Source organism: Quercus suber, unplaced genomic scaffold (genome assembly GCF_002906115.3).
Source record: "Quercus suber isolate HL8 unplaced genomic scaffold, Cork oak 2.0 scaffold_4, whole genome shotgun sequence".
Taxonomy (NCBI): Eukaryota; Viridiplantae; Streptophyta; class Magnoliopsida; order Fagales; family Fagaceae; genus Quercus; species Quercus suber.
In genome coordinates, this window is record NW_027069470.1 from 2,860,576 (window position 1) to 2,877,970 (window position 17,395).

The following is a 17,395-nucleotide window of genomic DNA, read 5'->3' on the forward strand; positions in this document are numbered from 1 at the left end:
CAGTGGGGGTTGGCAAGGACACCCAAACCAGACAAAGGTAGTTAAATGCTAAAATGGTAAAAATCAGTCACAGCAGGCGGTATATAAAGAACCCTTGTCATGTGTAGTAAGGGGGATCACCATCACGGCAATAGTAATCACTAAGAGAGAATCACAACATTACTAGATAGGTAAGCACTGAGAAAAGAAAAGGGAAGGAAAACAGAATTAGAAACAACAAATAAAACAGAATGCATAAAACGGCAAGCATGCACTGATAGGCTAATTCCTTCTCTCCCTCTACAAGCCTACTCTTTGTTAGAGACAAAAGGATTCTTTTGAGCACAAGCCATTCAGGTCCGTTCCCTCAGAATGGGTAATTTCCATGGCAGGATTATCCTATGAAGTTACCCATGTTGAGGAAATGGTTTACTCATTGGCCTTAGTCCCATGACAGGACTAGATGCGGCAAACTAATTGTCTTCCTTCTTTTATCAATTGTTGCTATCATCTTTTCTCTTGTCCCTACTATTGCATTCATAATGTGTTCTTTTCCCTTGCTTTAATTAGAGGTTTCTTACTTATTTCTAGTCTGACTTTGTTTAATTATTTGCTTTTTTTAATAAAATTTTGCTTACACTTTTTTTAAAAAAAAAAAAAAAAAAAAAAAAAAAACCGTTACTGTTTCCTTAAAAAAAAAAAAAAATCCCAAGTGGGGGGCATAAAGGAAAAACTGCAAAATATATAAGGGCATATTTAAAAGAAGATAAAGAAGTTGGGGGAAGAAGATCGGCTGATTAGCTCTCCCACAGAAGAAGAAGAAGGAAAAAAGATCGGCGTGAGAGAGTGAGACTAAGAGAAGGAGAGATTGAGAGAGAGAGAGCGAGAGAGAGGAAACTGATTTTGGGTGCAGGGATACTCTCAAAACGCAGCGTTTCAGGTTAGGGTTTCTACTTCTTATTTTTTTTCCCCCTGTCCTCGCCGTGTCCCGGCCTCGTTCGACACGGGTGCGGCAGGCAAATTGCCGTGTCCGTGTCCGTGCTTTCTTGAGTTTAATTAAGTGCTTGATGTTGAACTCTTTATTTTTATGGTTTTAAATTGTGATATTTGGGTATCGGATGCTGAATGGTAAAAATAAGCCGTTTTGTTTTGTTTTTGTTTGCTGACAAAATTGAGTGTTTCCTAAGTTTTAATAATATTAGGCATTACAATTATATTATGTGTTGAATTTTGAAAATCTGCTTTTGTTTTCGTCATTAGACTAGCAATTATTGAAGGAGTTGAAGGGGAAGGATGGGAGAGAGGAAGGTGCTAAACAAATACTACCCGCCGGACTTCGACCCGGCGAAGCTACCGAGGGCACGGCGGCCAAAGAATGAGCAGATAAAGGTCCGGATGATGCTCCAATGAGCATTCGGTGCAACACTTGTGGCAACTACATCTACAAGGGCACCAAGTTCAATTCCCGCAAAGAGGACGTTATTGGCGACACTTATTTGGGCATTCAAAGGTTCCGCTTCTACTTCAAATGTACCAGATGCTCTGCTGAACTCACCATCAAGACCGACCCCCAAAATTCCGACTACATTGTCGAGTCTGGTGCTACCAGAAATTTCGAACCTTGGCGCGAAGAGGATGAGGTAGAATAATAATAATATAATAGTAATAATAATAAATCTAGCCTTCTTGTGTGCTTCTGTACATTGTGACTAATAAATATATGTTAATTGTTCAGGTAGCGGAAACAAATAAACAGCAGAGGGAAGCTGAAGAGATGGGAGATGCTATGAAATCTTTAGAGAACAGAACCTTGGATTCCAAAAGAGAGATGGACATCATTGCCGCGCTGGACGAGATGAAATCTATGAGGGTATTAAATGTTTTAGACATGTTGTGAGATAATTTGAATTGAATCCAAAGTAAGTCAGTGTGATTGATACTGATACCAATACGCTTCTTCTTTTGCAGTCGAGACACGCCACTGTGAGTGTAGATGCCATGCTCGAGGCCTTGCAGCGCACGGCTGTGGAAAAGGTATGATTGATCTTCTCTATTGTATGTAAGTAAGATTAGTTTTGTTTCTTATTAAGCGCAACAGCCTGTGTTGTCACATTTCTGTTTGGATTTGTTGACCTCGTTTTTATATTGTGAAAATGTGTGTGTTCCAACACTTTGTCGTGTGTGTGACTTTGTCTTGCCTGCTTGACTGGAAGCTTCTCCAGCTCAAGCATTTACTTTTTCTAGTTAGAGACCAGTGTCTTGGGGCTACCGGTGGGTATATATGAGTGTTTATCCTTTGTAAATTTGTAATCAACTGGCCACAGAAAGGATCCAATTTCTGCTCATGTTTCTTCAATTGTGGCTAACTGGTCCTTAGATGCCTGCACTGAGTCATTATACCAGTCTATGAGAACCACTTCAGTGAACCATGACAATCCTTTTTTGTTTTTGTTTTTAATAATTTTTGCCTTCAAGGGGAAGGGAAGGGCATGACAATACTTTTTTTTTTTGTGAACTTCTTTCACTGTTTCTCTCTCTCTCACAGATGCGCGCTTTTTTTTTTTTTTTTTTTTTTTTTTTAAGAAAAAGTGTAAGCAAAATTTTATTAAAAAAAGCAAATAATTAAACAAAGTCAGACTAGAAATAAGTAAGAAACCTCTAATTAAAGCAAGGGAAAAGAACACATTATGAATGCAATAGTAGGGACAAGAGAAAAGATGATAGCAACAATTGATAAAAGAAGGAAGACAATTAGTTTGCCGCATCTAGTCCTGTCATGGGACTAAGGCCAATGAGTAAACCATTTCCTCAACATGGGTAACTTCATAGGATAATCCTGCCATGGAAATTACCCATTCTGAGGGAACGGACCTGAATGGCTTGTGCTCAAAAGAATCCTTTTGTCTCTAACAAAGAGTAGGCTTGTAGAGGGAGAGAAGGAATTAGCCTATCAGTGCATGCTTGCCGTTTTATGCATTCTGTTTTATTTGTTGTTTCTAATTCTGTTTTCCTTCCCTTTTCTTTTCTCAGTGCTTACCTATCTAGTAATGTTGTGATTCTCTCTTAGTGATTACTATTGCCGTGATGGTGATCCCCCTTACTACACATGACAAGGGTTCTTTATATACCGCCTGCTGTGACTGATTTTTACCATTTTAGCATTTAACTACCTTTGTCTGGTTTGGGTGTCCTTGCCAACCCCCACTGTTTGTTAGCTGCCTAGCCACCACTACTTATTCGTGCTGACTGCGCCACTTCCCATCACCAGACAAAGAAGGCTATTTTGTTTGTTTGTTCACCATGGCATTTGATGAGTCCTTGGAAATCAGTGGGCTAAAAGGTCTTCGGGTGTTGATGATCTTAAAGGGTGAGTCCTGAAAAACCAAAGAAGATCAGAGAAGACCGGTGGAGGCCGGTCTTGAATCCTCCGATGGTAAAGTTAGTGGATTGAAGTAGAAAAGAAAGCACTTCAAAGACTGCACCAATTTTTCTCCAGAAATAAAAAGTATCCTCATACCTCTGCGTAGAAGGGTCTTTATATTGTGTTAGCCTGACAGTTATTTTTCATATCGTTGTAGAGTTTGGAGGATTCAAAGGTAACTTCCATAACTGTCATGGAAGTTACCTCATCGGATTTTGTGTTCAACAATTAACAGAAGGCTTGGTTCGCAACAACGTGACTCTTGGCTTTTGGAAGAGTGCCATGACTCTTGGTAAACCTCGTCCGTCCATCATTAAGGACGGACGAGGTTCGCTGCTAGTACATCCCCCATTGGAAGAGTGAAGGAAGGAAGAGTGGAAAAGGACGGTAAGAGAGGGACGAGCATAAGAGCCACTCATTCTCTACTTTGTACGTTGTCATGGACGGCCATATGGACGAGAAATCAGCTAAGCACTTTCCTTACACCATCAGTTGCCCCCTCGTCCATGGGTCGTCCAAGAAAATATAGTAATTTAATTCTCTGGACGGACGAGCTTCTTTCAACAATCAGAGATGCCACGTGTTACAACTTAAATGGTGGTCCATTTCGTCTAGGGGTGTGCAAAAAACCGACGAACCGAAAAAACCGTTTCAAACCAACCGAACCGATGCAAAAATTTTGGTTCGGTTTTCGGTGGCAAATTCTAATACACCGAACAGACCGAACCGAACCGAAATATATTAAATAGTAATTTGTACAAATTATTTCTACAAAGTTTCTAGTATACTAGCGGTAAGGACACGCGCATGTCTCCATTCAGCCCAGGTTCGACCCTTAGTAATAGCCTTTTTATTTTTCCTCTCCTTATAACCAAAACTACTTCGTTTTGGGGTTTGCTTTATAACCCTATTAATCATATTTTCAGTCTCTCACTTCAAGTCTTCAACAGCCGTTCTCTTCTCCCCTTTCCCTCTCCAGTCAGTCGTTCACTTCAAGTCTTCAACAGCCTCCGTTTCTCTCTCTCTCCATCACGCCGCCGTTTCTCTCTCTCCATCAAGCCGCCGTTCACTTCAAGTCTTCAACAGCCTCCGTTTCTCTCTCTCTCTCCATCACGCTGTCGGTACGCTTCTTTGCCGTTCTCTTTTTTTTTTTTGGTTTTGGGTTTGCTACTTTGCTTGGTGCTTGGTGTTTGGGTGGTGAGAAAACGTGGGAAAGCGAAGGGGTTTTCTGGGTTTGTTAATTTTTTCTGGGTTTGTTAATTTTTTTTGGGTTTGTTAATATTTTCTGGGTTTCTGGGTTTGTTAATATTTTTTTCTTTTTTTGCTTTCTTAGAAAATAAATGTCATTGACAGTGAGTTTTCTGGGTTTGTTAATTTTTTCTTTCCTATATTTATATGATTTTCTTTTTGTCCGTTGAAAGATATCAAAGAAAAATGTGACTTTTGAAAAAGCTCCTTTTTCTTACCTGGATATTTGCAATGTTATCAATGTGATGGTAGATGCGCCCAAATGGTCCTTAGCCAATTAGGCTATTGGGAAAGCTTCCCCAAAACAAAATTCTACCTACTAAGGAAACCGAATAAACCCACCGAAACCGACCGAAACTGAAATCCAACCGAAACCGATTGATTTCCAATTACTTCGGTCGGTTTCGGTTGAGAATTTTACAAACCGAAAATTTCGGTTTCAGTTGGCCAACACTTAGAAAACCAACCGAAACCGAACCGACACACCCCTAAAATTTTCGTCGATTCATTTTTTCGAGATGAAGACCACGTGTCATCATTTGGTTGATTGCGTCGTTTCATGTGCTTAGGTCAGCCATCTATAAATAGTAGAATGCCTCCACTACCCTCCACACTTCTGAGATTTTCCTTCCTTGACATTCATCGTCTAGAGCCTCGTCTAAGAGTTTCCTCGCGTCCATAGTTTCAGTTCGTTCTAGAGCCAAGTATTCCCTCTCTTCTCGTCTTTTAGGTTTTCAAAATTTTCTTTTCAGAAAATGTCAGAAATAACCATCTCCTCGTCTAGCGATAGTACAGAAAAAGCTATAGACGAGTATTACGACGAGAGTAGTGATAACTCTAGTGATACCAGTAGTAATAGTAGGGGAAACACTACTGACGAGGAGTATGTCTCAGGGGTCCCTGGGCTTCCCTTAGAAGTAGTACAAAAATAACTTAGAAAAACTTTAGGGTCCCAGGTAGGCACTTTGTCTTCCATCCCTCTGTTTAGTCCTTTAGACGAGACGGAGATAATTGTATATAATTGTGCTGTAGATATTCCTTCCAAGACGGGCGAGAAAAGATTAAATAACCTTAGGGAATGGTACCAAATTCCAGACGAGTTTAATCCTAGATTACCCGTCCGTGGAGAGTGGTGTTGTAATCCCCATTTTGGGATAGGTGTATATGAAGCCTACCTTCTTGGAGGTCTTAGGTTTCCTTTAAATGCTTTTACCAGAGAGCTATTAGTTAGGTTAGGTTTAGGAGTGCGTCAATTCAACCCAAATGCATGGAGATTAATTATCTCTATGCAAATTTTGTAGAGGGAAGTGTTTGGAGGGGACCGTCCTATTACTGTGGACGAGTTCCTCTACTGCTATAAACCCTCAAAGATTCATCAATCTCCTGGCTTTTATCAATTCACAGCCAGAGGTAAAGATTGTAGATTGGTGAAATCCTTGGCCTCGTCTGACAGAAAATGGAAGACGAAGTTTTTCTTCGTCTCTAGGTTTTGGGCTGGAAATCCTATAGACGTTGGCCGGGATACCTTTGGTCGTTTTACCGGGGACCTAGGGAATCTTCGTCCTGAGGGTAAGTCCCTTAGCTTTCCCCCTCTTCTCTCTCTTTTTTTTATTTATTTATTATTATCATTATTTAACTTCAATTTATTTCATTGCAGCCGTTGGACGACCTGCCTTGAGCAAGTTGCACCGTGACCGCATCCACAGGGTTCGTCTACACACAGACAGGGATTTCCATTCCTTGGTCAATCTCAGACGACTAGCCAAGTGGGGGTTAGGCCCTAATCCATCTAACACAGCACTTGCACACGAGATTACTGTAAGAAAAAGTAAGTTTTAAATTTCAACATTCCTTGTATCTTTTATTTTCATTTTCCTGTGTGTTGAAGTGAACTCTCTTCGTCTCTTTATAGGAATGGCAACCATGAGAGGCAATAAGGAAGAGGAGGTAAGTGCTGAGGGGACTCGTCTTGAGCCTGATTGTTAAGCTCGTCCTGTAGCTGGAGATAAGAGGAAGACCATATCCAAAAACTTGGATTTGGAAAACCTCCCTAGCAGACGTGGCAAGAAGGTCAATCATGGCTCGTCCCAAGTAGTCAAGCCTACTCCGTCGTCCCATCAGCCAGCCAAAGTCTTTAATATTGACTCGTCCACTCCTATTGAGTCCACCCTGTCCAAGACCCCACTGTCCAAAACTGTGTCAACCTCGTCTCAACCGTCCCAAAAGGCCCCTTCAAATATTATTGAAAACGAAGACCTGGCCTAGGAACGTTTCAAGAACGTTGTTTCGGACGAGGATATAAACGTCTGTTACGACATGTCCCTCAAGGACTTTGAACACTCTGGTGTCCATGACCTTTTCAAGGCAACATTTATCTTCGTCTTGACCAAATGTTCATTTCCCTTCTTTTTTTTTTTTTTTTTTTTTTAACTTTTATTTGTTGTTGACTTTTATAGGGCATGTCCAAGTTTATAGCAACGTCCAACAGGCCACAGGATTGGACAAGATGAGGATCTTGTTAGAGACGAGGATACAGGAGTTGAAGGAAGAAACTAAACAATGGGCTGAGGTGGCTGCTAAGACAACGAACGAGGTGAGAGATCTGAAAGCTTTGGTTGAGGATTTGAAGGCTAGTGCTGCGAAAAAAGATGCTCGTCTTGAAGACTTGCAAAAAAAGAGCGACGAGCACAGCATTCTCCTCTCCAAGGTTAAGAAAGATGCAGTGGCTGAATTCAAAACATCTAAACAATATACTGATGCTTTGGATACTAACTATGCAGCAGGGTTTAAAGATTTTAGGATGGACGCTGTTGAAAAGTTTCCTGATGTGGACTTCAGCTCCATTGTACTCAATTTGAATGCTACCACCACTAGCTCTCTCCTTCACCTCGACTCTGAGGACGCCAATATAGAGAACGATGCCACGACCTAACCTCAGGACGACCCTAACATAGATGCCTCAGCTTAAAAAATATCTTGATGTTTATGTCTTCATCACCTCTTTTTATATATATATATATATATATGTAATTCAAGTACATTTTAGCTCGTCCATGTTGAAGGACGAATTTTGATAAAATAGTTTAGTTTTGCAAGGGTGTTTGGATGTGTCTCGTCTGCACTTGAAACAATTGAATGAATGCTGTTTCTCTTATATATGCATGGACGAGAGTATTTCTTTTTAGGTGAAAAGCACTTTTTAGTCCCTACATTTTCAGGCGATTCTCATTTTAATCCCTAAATTTTATTTTTACCGCTTTTAGTCCCTATCCTTAAAAACGTTTCTCGTTTTGGTCCCTGCCGTTACATCAGAAACGGAAATTGCACAGCTGGCAAACGGCATGCATTGTTGGCCTGACGTGGCCATTAAAATAATAATAAAAAATGCCACGTCAGTATTTAAATTAAAAAATTTTATTTATTAATTTTAACTAAATAAAAAAATTAAAAACAGAATTAAAAACTAAAAATTACATAAATTGAAATCTAAGTGTGTGTCTTGAACAATAATTACAAGAACACAAACCCATATCCAAGAACACAAACCCAGAAATTTAAAAAAAAAAAAAAAAAAAAAAAAACAACAACAACAACAACAACAACCATTCAACACCGAATTCTCCAGCAAATCACTAATCCACATGATTTTCACAAAGTCCATAATTGAATAACTAATCAACCATACGACATTGAATTCTCCAGCAAATCAAACCCATAAACCCAGTAAACAATCCAATCTCCAACAAACCCATAAACCTATATTTTCCTAGGAAACAAACACAAAATAAACCCAAAAAATTTAGCTCAAATACAAATTTAGCTCAATTAGCACCAAAAATTTCAACCTCAACCTCAGAGACTTTACCTTCAACCTCAGACTCAGAAATTTCCCCGATTTCAAAGGAATCGGAAACTTCATCAACCTCACCTCCTAGGGTTAAGGTTTGTCCATCAGCAACAATGGAGTCCAAAAACTCCTGCAACGCGATCGCCCTCTTGATCACACTCGCAATCCCTAACCCCGAATCGACGCCTCTCACCGAATCCAACCTGAAGAGCAAGCTCATCAGCGTCTCGTTCACCCTCAACCTCTCCTTCGGGTTCTTCTTCATTGATTCCAGTGCCTCCTCCCTCGAGATCCGCCTCTCCACCTCATCGACTTCTCTCCTGATCGCCGCGATCTTCTTCACGCTCTTCCTCACCAGAAACCCTCGTAACACATCTTCAACGTCGACGAGTCAGACTACACCCCGCCCCGACCTGACAAATTGGACCGGGATCGACACTACTTTAGATCTAGGTGTTGTGATTTACGTGGAACACTCGAGAAGTCGAACACCTTTTGCTAAAAAAACTAAAAACAGATCTGGGTTTGTGATTTTTTTTTTTTGATAAGTAAAGAGTTTAATTAATGGGTGAGAGAGGCTCGAAGTGGAACACCTTTTGTTTTTTTTTTTTAAATTTCATTATCGATTTGTTATTTATTGGTGGGTTTGGTCACTGTGATTTTTTCTGGGTTTGTGTTCTTAGATTTGAGTTTGTGTTCTTGTTTAAGATCCACTTAAATTTCAATTTATGTCATTTTTAGTTTTTAATTCTGTTTTTAATTTTTTTTATTTAGTTAAAATTAATAAATTAATTTTTTATTTTAAATACTGACATGGCATTTTTTATTATTATTTTAATGGTCACGTCAGGCCAACAGTACATGCCGTTTGCTAGCTGTGCAATTTTCGTTTCTGATGTAACGGCGGGGACCAAAACGAGAAACGTTTTTAAGGATAGGGACTAAAAGCGGTAAAAATAAAATTTAGGGACTAAAATGGGAATCGCCTGAAAATGTAGGGACTAAAAACTGCTTTTCGCCTTATTTTTATATACAATTCCTTGTTTTGCTCGTCTACGTTTCACATATATACTTTAACCATTTTTGTTGGAATTTCACTTGTGTGATTGGTCCATGTGAAATGGCAAGAGCATTACTTGTCCTTAGACTTGTCTTTGCATTATGCTCGTCCTTAGACTTGTCTTTGCATTCTGCTCGTCCTCAGACTTGTCTATGCATTTTGCTCGTCCTCAGACTTGTCTATGCATTTTGCTCGTCCTCAGACTTGTCTATGCATTTTGCTCGTCTGTGGACATTTTTTTTTTTTTACAGGTGACTTAACCAGTTCAAAACGTCCATGCTTTTCCTCATCCATGGTATGATTAGGTATTATGTTTTACTTTGCCCATTTTATGGACGAGCATGCCTTGGACTTGTTTGTAATTTGATCTTAGGCATGGGCTTCATCTCGTCCTTTGCTTTGGACAAGCATGCCTCGATTTCACTTTCTAGGAAACCTTGAGATTACATCTCCGCGTCCAGAGAATTTTCTTGTTTTGAGCTTTTTAGCTTTTTTCAAGTCAATATGAACAAAAAGTGGTACTGAAATCATAGTTTCACACAACATTATGTACATTCCACAAATATTGTTCACAACATAGCTATTGTTCATAGACGAGGCATGTTCTTAAGAAACTAATGCCTACCTTTAAAGAAAAACAAATACAAGCCAAACCATAATTTTGTCTTTAGCTCAACATAATAATAAGACAAATGTAAATAAACAAGTCTTTTATGTAGATAGACAGCCTCCAGACTCGTCCAGAATTATGTTCATCTAGGTTGGCATTTTACTGGTAGTACCTCCTCAGGTGCTCAATATTCCAAGGATGCTCCAACTTCCTTCCGTCTAAGGCCTCCAAGTAATAGGATCCTTGTCTCTTGCAGTTGACAACTCTGTAGGGGCCTTCCCAATTAGGTCCCAACTTCCCATGAGCTGGGTGCTTTGTGGCTAAGGAGACCATTTTCAGGACGAGGTCGCCTATGTCAAACCACCTTGGCTTTACCATTGCATCATATTGCCTAGCCATAAGGTTTTTGTATCTTGCCATCCTCTGTTCAGCGTCCATCCTCACCTCGTCTATTAGATCGAGGTTCAAACGGAGTTGCTCCTCGTTATCTTTGTCCTGATAGGCTGCCACCCTATGATTGGCCATGTGCACTTCTGCAGGTATGAATGCTTCAGTCCCATAGGCTAGCTTGAAAGGAGTTTCTCCTGTAGGAGTTCTCACTGTCGTCCTATATGCCCACAGAACACTTGGTACTTCGTCTAGCCATACTCCCTTTGCTCCCTCAAGCCGAGTCTTGATTAATTTTAATAAGGATCGGTTTGCAACTTCAGCTTGTCCATTTGGTTGTGGGTGGGCGGGTGAGGAGTAGTGATTCTGAATCCCAAAGTGTATGCAAAAATCTCTGAAAAGTGCATTGTCAAATTGTCGTTCGTTATCGGATACCAGCACCCTGGGCACGCCAAACCTGCACACAATATTCTTCCACACAAAGATCTTGACATTTTGTTGTGTGATATTAGCTAAATGTTCTGCTTCTACCCACTTGGTGAAATAATCGATACCAACCACAAGAAACCTCATTTGCCTTACACCTATTGGAAAAGGACCCAAGATGTCTAGTCCCCATTACGCGAAGGGCCATGGGGCCGTCATTGGGGTTAGGTGCTCTGATGGTTGTCTGGGGACGTTACTGAACCGTTGGCATTGATTGCAGACCTTGACATAGGCCTTAGCATCAGCTTTCATATTTGACTAGTAATATCCTGCACGGACGACCTTGTGGACGAGTGATCTGGCTCCTGAATGATTGCCACACGCTCCCTCATGAATTTCTCTGAGTATATAGTTCGCTTCGTCTGGAGCCAGACACCAGATATAAGGTTGGGAAAAGCCTCTTTTGTACAGAACCTCGTCCATAAGAACGTACCTGGCTAACCTTACCCTCAGCTTTCTTGCTTCGTCTTTTTCTTCTAGAAGTCGTTCCTCTTTTAAGTATGATACAATAGGAGCCATCCAATTTCCTTTGCTCTGCACCTATTGCACTTCTGGGATGTCTATACTCAGCATGTACTGAATCTCATCAAACTTGTCAACGTCTTCACTCGCCGAAGCTTCTTTCGCTAAGGTATCTGCTTCCATGTTCTCCTCCCTTGGGATTTGAACGAAGTTAGTTTCCTCAAATTTTTTCATAAGTCGCATAATCCTGCTAAGGTACTTCCTCATTCATTCTTCCTTAGCCTCATACACCCCATTCACCTGGCCCATGATTAGCTGAGAATCTTCCAAAACGAGTATTGACTTAGCTTCTACGGACTTGGCCAATTCCAGCCCTTTGAAAAGAGCTTCATACTCAACTTCATTATTGGTTGCTTGGTACTGCAAGCGAACTTTGTGTTTCAGTTTATCCCCTTCTGGAGATTGCAAAACCACACCTACTCCTCCGGCGTGCTGCGTAGACGATCCATCTACATGGACGATCCATTTCTGGTTGCCTTCCATCTTACTTACATCGTCATAACTTGGGGTGAACTCTGCAATGAATTCTACCAGTACTTGAGCTTTTATAGAATGTCTAGGTTGGTACTTTATATCGAATTCACTGAACTCGACAGCCCATTGAATCAATCGTCCTACAGCCTCTAATTTGTTCATTACTTTCTTGAGTGGGTGATCTGTCATGACGTTGATGACATGAGCCTGGAAGTAATGCCTTAGTTTTCTAGAGGCTGTTATTAGTGTGAAAGCCAACTTCTCCATTAGGGGATATCGTCCTTCCGCTCCCCTCAGTGCTTTGCTCGTATAATACACTGACTTCTGTACTTTCCCTTCCTCTCTTATCAACGCCGAACTCACGGCATGCGGGGTTACTGCCAGGTATAAAAACAGCTCTTCTCCTGTCACGGATAGACTCAGCAACGGGGCCGTAACGAGGTACATTTTTAAGTCTTGGAAGGCTCTCTGGCACTCGTCCGTCCACTCAAATGCTTTCTTTAGAACCTTGAAAAATGGTAAGCACTTGTCAGTAGCTTTAGAAACAAACCTGTTAAGGGCAGTAACTCATCCGGTAAGAGACTGGACTTCTTTGATACTCTGTGGAGGCTTCATATCTAGAATTGCTTTTATCTTTTTCGGGTTTGCCTCTATCCCTCTGTGTGAAACCATGAAACCAAGGAATTTCCCTGACGACACTCCAAAAGCACATTTACTAGGGTTCAACTTCATGTGATACCGCCTTAGTGTGTTAAACGTCTCCTGCAGGTCGTCTAGATGCCTTCCCTCGTCCTGAGTTTTCACCAGCATGTCATCCACATAAACTTCAACATTCTGCTCGACCTGTGGACGAAACATATGGTTAACTAGTTGTTGGTATGTCGCTTCAGCATTTTTCAAACCGAAGGGCATTACTTTATAACAGAACAATCCCTGACTAGTGACGAAAGATGTCTTCTCCTGGTCGACCTCATTCATCCTTATTTGGTTGTATCCTGAAAAAGCATCCATAAAGCTAAGTAATCTATGGCCTACGGTAGAATCCACCAGTTGGTCAATGCGCAGCAATGGATAACTATCCTTGGGACAGGCTTTGTTAAGATCAGTAAAATCTACACACATCCTTCATTTGCCGTTCGCCTTTTTGACCATTATCACATTGGCCAACCAATCTGGATAGTATACTTCCCTTATAAATTTTGCCGACATCAACTTCTGAACCTCGTCTCTAATAGCATCATCTCTCTCCGAGGCAAACAACCTTTTCTTTTGTCGAACTGGCTTTGAGGAAGGGCATACGTTTAGACAGTGAGTGATGACACTAGGATCTATACCCGGCATATCCTCATGAGTCCAAGCAAATACATCAGTGTTTTTCCTCAAAAGCTGAACGAGGTCATCCTTAATTTTTTTCTTCTAGATCTGCCCCAATTCTGGTGCACCTCTCCGGGTTTGTCCCGTCTAAAGAAACATCTTCTAACACTTCAGCAGGTTCTGCCACGACTCTCTTTTCTTCGATATTCATGGCCTGGATTTGTTCGTCCATGGCCAACATTGCTAAGTAACACTCTCTTGCTGCTAGTTGGTCTCCATGCACTTGTCCTACTCCTTGCTCTGTTGGAAACTTAACTGACAGGTGATAAGTGGATGTTACAGCCTTCCAACTGTTTAGAGTCGGCCTTCCAATTATTGCATTGTAGGAGGATAAACAATCTACCACAAGGAAGTTCACCTCCTTGGTAACTTGCTGCGGGAATGCCCTCACTATCACTGGTAATGAAATACTGCCCACAGATTGTACCTTCATTCCACCAAAACCTACTAGGGGTGAGCTCGCTTGTCGAAGCCGGTCTCGTCCTAACCTCATCTGCTGAAAAGCTGGATAATACAAAATATCAGCCGAACTTCCGTTGTCTATCAACACCCTTCTAGTCTTGTAGTCAGCAATAAGGAGGACGATGACAATAGCATCGTCATGAGGGTGATGAATTCTCTCTGCATCCTCGTCCGTGAAGGTGATCGCTTGCTCGTCCGTAGTCCTTGCGTTCGGTGATCGTCCAGAGAGTTGAACGTTCTACACTGCTTTCAAGTATGCTTTCTTTGACTTGGATAACTGTCCTGTAGAGCTTCCCCCTAGGATAATTCTTATTTCTCCGAGCGGTGGTCGTGATGATTCCTCTACCTTCCCTTTCAATTTCTCGTCCTTGTGGTCTCATCCAAGGAAATTTCTCAGCTTCCCTTGCCTAATAAGATTCTTAATCTGCTGCTTCAAATCAAAGCATTCGTCCGTATCATGCCCATGATCTCTGTGAAAGCGATAATACTTATTCCTATTGCGCTTGTTGGGATCTCCCTTCATCTTCTCTGGCCACTTCAAGGAAGGCTCGTCTTTAATTTGCATAAGGACTTGCTCGAGTGGCACGTTCAAAGGGGTGTACTGTTGATTCTACGCTGAAAGACCTGCTTTTTTCTCTCGATCCTTCTTATCTTCTGTTCGTCCCTTCTTAGGACGAGGGCCTTGTTCCGACTAACGCATTGGGTTGGCTTCGACCTTCTCAACTCTCTTCCTCTTCTTGGCTATGATAGCATCCTCCGCATTCATAAAGTTCTGGGCTGAATGAACTAGTTCAGCCATGGTCTGAGGCACCTGTTCATATAACTTGTGGGTAAACAAATCGGAATGAACCCCATTATAGAATGCCGCCAGAAGGAGCTTATCATCCACCTCGTCCACCGCCAAGGCATCCTTGTTGAACCGCGTGATGAAGGACCGCAAACTTTCATTCTCCCCTTGCTCTATGGTTAGCAAGCTAGACGAAGAACGTTTGTGCCTCTACCCTCCAATAAAATTATTAACGAACAACTTGCTTAACTCTTCAAGGGATGTCACTGTGTTAGGAGGTATTTTGCTGAACCACACTCGTGTAGGTCCTTTGAGGGTAGTAGGAAAAGCTCTGCACATTATTTCATTTAGAACTCCTTGAAGGTGCATAGTAGTTTTGAAGGTAGCAATATGGTCAAAAGGATCTCGCGTCCCATTACACGAATTTAACGGAGGCATCTTGAACTTAGGTGGCAAAGGGTAAGCATTGATGGAAACCACAAAGGGGGAACAGGGTTTGTTTTCCTCATATTCTCCCTCATCTCGTCCATAACTCTTCTCATTTGATCCATTTCTCTTTCCAAATGAGGTACCCTCCGTGAAGCGGTACCCCTTGACTAGTTTTCAGGTTCAACATTCTTTTCCTCTTCTTGACTTTGGGCCCGTTCTTTGGTGTTCCATTCATGACGCTGCTTCCTTAAATCAAGTTGTCTGACCAACTCCTGGTTCTTGCAAGTTAACTCCGCCATAGCAGCGGCCATGGATTGCATGTGTTGGAATGAAGATGGTTGCATGATGAGTGCTGATTGACGGTCGCGATGAGGGTTACTGGAAGCGTCCATGCTTTGTTGAGGGCCTGGACTAGTAGCCCTAGATCTTGTCCAAACCATTTCAACCCTTTGTTGGAGAAAGAAATCACAGAACTTAACAAATTAAGTTCAAAGGGCAACAAATTTCATTCCCACAGACGGCGCCAACTGATGAGTCCTTGGAAATCAGTGGGCTGAAAGGTCTTCGAGTGTTGATGATCTTGAAGGGTGAGTCCTGAAAAACCAAAGAAGATTAAAGAAGACCGGTGGAGGCCGGTCTTGAATCCTCCGATGGTAAAGTTAGTGGATTGAAGTAGAAAAGAAAGCACTTCAAAGACTTCACCAATTTTTCTCCAAAAATAAAAAGTGTCCCCATACCTCTGCGTAGAAGGGTCTTTATATAGTGTTAGCCTGACAGTTATTTTTCCTATTGTTATAGAGTTTGGAGGATTCAGAGGTAACTTCCATAACTGTCATGGAAGTTACCTCATCGGGACTTGTGTTCAACAGTTAACAGAAGGCTTGGTTCGCAACAATGTGACTCTTGGCTTTTGGAAGAGTGCCATGACTCTTGGTAAATCCCGTCCGTCCATCATTAAGGACAGACGAGGTTCGCTGCTAATACGTCCCCCATTGGACGAGTGAATGAAGGACGAGTGGAAAAGGACGGTAAGAGAGGGACGAGCGTAAGAGCCACTCATTCTCTACTTTGTACGTTGTCATGGACGGTTATATGGACGAGAAATCAGCTAAGCACTTTCCTTACACCATCAGCATTCTTGTCCACTACGGAGTGGGTGTTCTCCCCTTCTTCCCCTTATGGCATGCATCTAGTGGTTCCAGCTCATCCTTACTTCTTTTGGGTAATATGTCATCCTAACATGACATTTCTCCCAAAAGAACCTGAGCAGGAACCCCAGAATAAGCTTTCCCCTCTCCCCACCGCCAAACCATACCCTCTCTTACCTCTGACCCATGATCCACCACTTCCTATATTTGGCTGGGTACAAGCTGGTGATGTTTGGGCCTTAGGCGTGCTTCATTTCTGAGTGCGTCCAAAACTTATCCGCTGCTTATGCGTCTGCTGTGGTCTGGAGGCTCATCTGTGTGATCTGCCACTCATTTTTGACCTATTATGGTGGCCGGTTAACCTCGGCCTCCTTTGATTCTTTGTTTTCCTTTTTTAGGCCCTTCAAATCATTCAAGTCCGAAACATCCAATCTACTGATTTTCCGAGCATCATCATATAAAGTTTTTTAAACAGACTTCTAATATAGCATTACATAACCAGAGTTTAGGTACGTGTATTTGTTAATTCTTTTAATCACGAGTGTTTATGGACTCCTTTTTTTTTTTTTTTTAAATCTCTAAAAAAAAAAAAAAAAAAAAAGGGTTAGAAAGTGTAAGGAGAGGTAGTGCCTAATTTTATGAGATATGGAGAAATGTGGTAGAAAAAAAAAATATTTTTTTAATTTTAAATTTACCTAAAATTTAAGAGTTTTATTTAAAGTCCACGGCTTAATTGGCTTGAAAGTCCCTTAGATAGTATTATAGATAGTGTTGGATATGGTAAATTCCACTAATATACTCTGAGATAAGGGCTAATGCCAACCATGTTATAGACTTTTCAAAACTGATTAATGTGGTCTCAGAAGCCAACTTAGTCTCTAAAACAATTTTTTTTTTTTTTAAAAGACTAACTGGCTTAACAATATTTAAAGACTAAGTTGGTTTTAAGAACCAAATTTGGTAAGTTTTGAACCTATTTGGAATTAACCCAAATCTCAAGGTATATTAATGAAATTTACCCTATTAGATAAATCATAGAAGACTTTGAAGAAATTTACCCTGAGATTTGGGTTAATGTCAATTAGGTCCAAGACTTTTCAAATTTTACCAATTTGATTCCTAAAATCAACTTAGTCTCTAAGTATTGTTAAGCTCGTTAGA

At 41.1% G+C, this 17,395-nt stretch overlaps 1 protein-coding gene across 1 annotated transcript; it reads left to right on the forward strand.

Annotated features, from left to right (window-relative positions):
- The first annotated feature begins 732 nt into the window (after positions 1-732).
- LOC111999243 (uncharacterized) lies at positions 733-2,037 on the forward strand. Its single transcript, XM_065771248.1, is given in 5 exon segments — positions 733-919; positions 1,240-1,378; positions 1,381-1,619; positions 1,715-1,849; positions 1,948-2,037. Coding segments are annotated over 4 exon segments (552 nt in total). The 5' UTR covers positions 733-919; positions 1,240-1,272; the 3' UTR covers positions 2,020-2,037.
- The last annotated feature ends 15,358 nt before the right edge of the window (positions 2,038-17,395 follow it).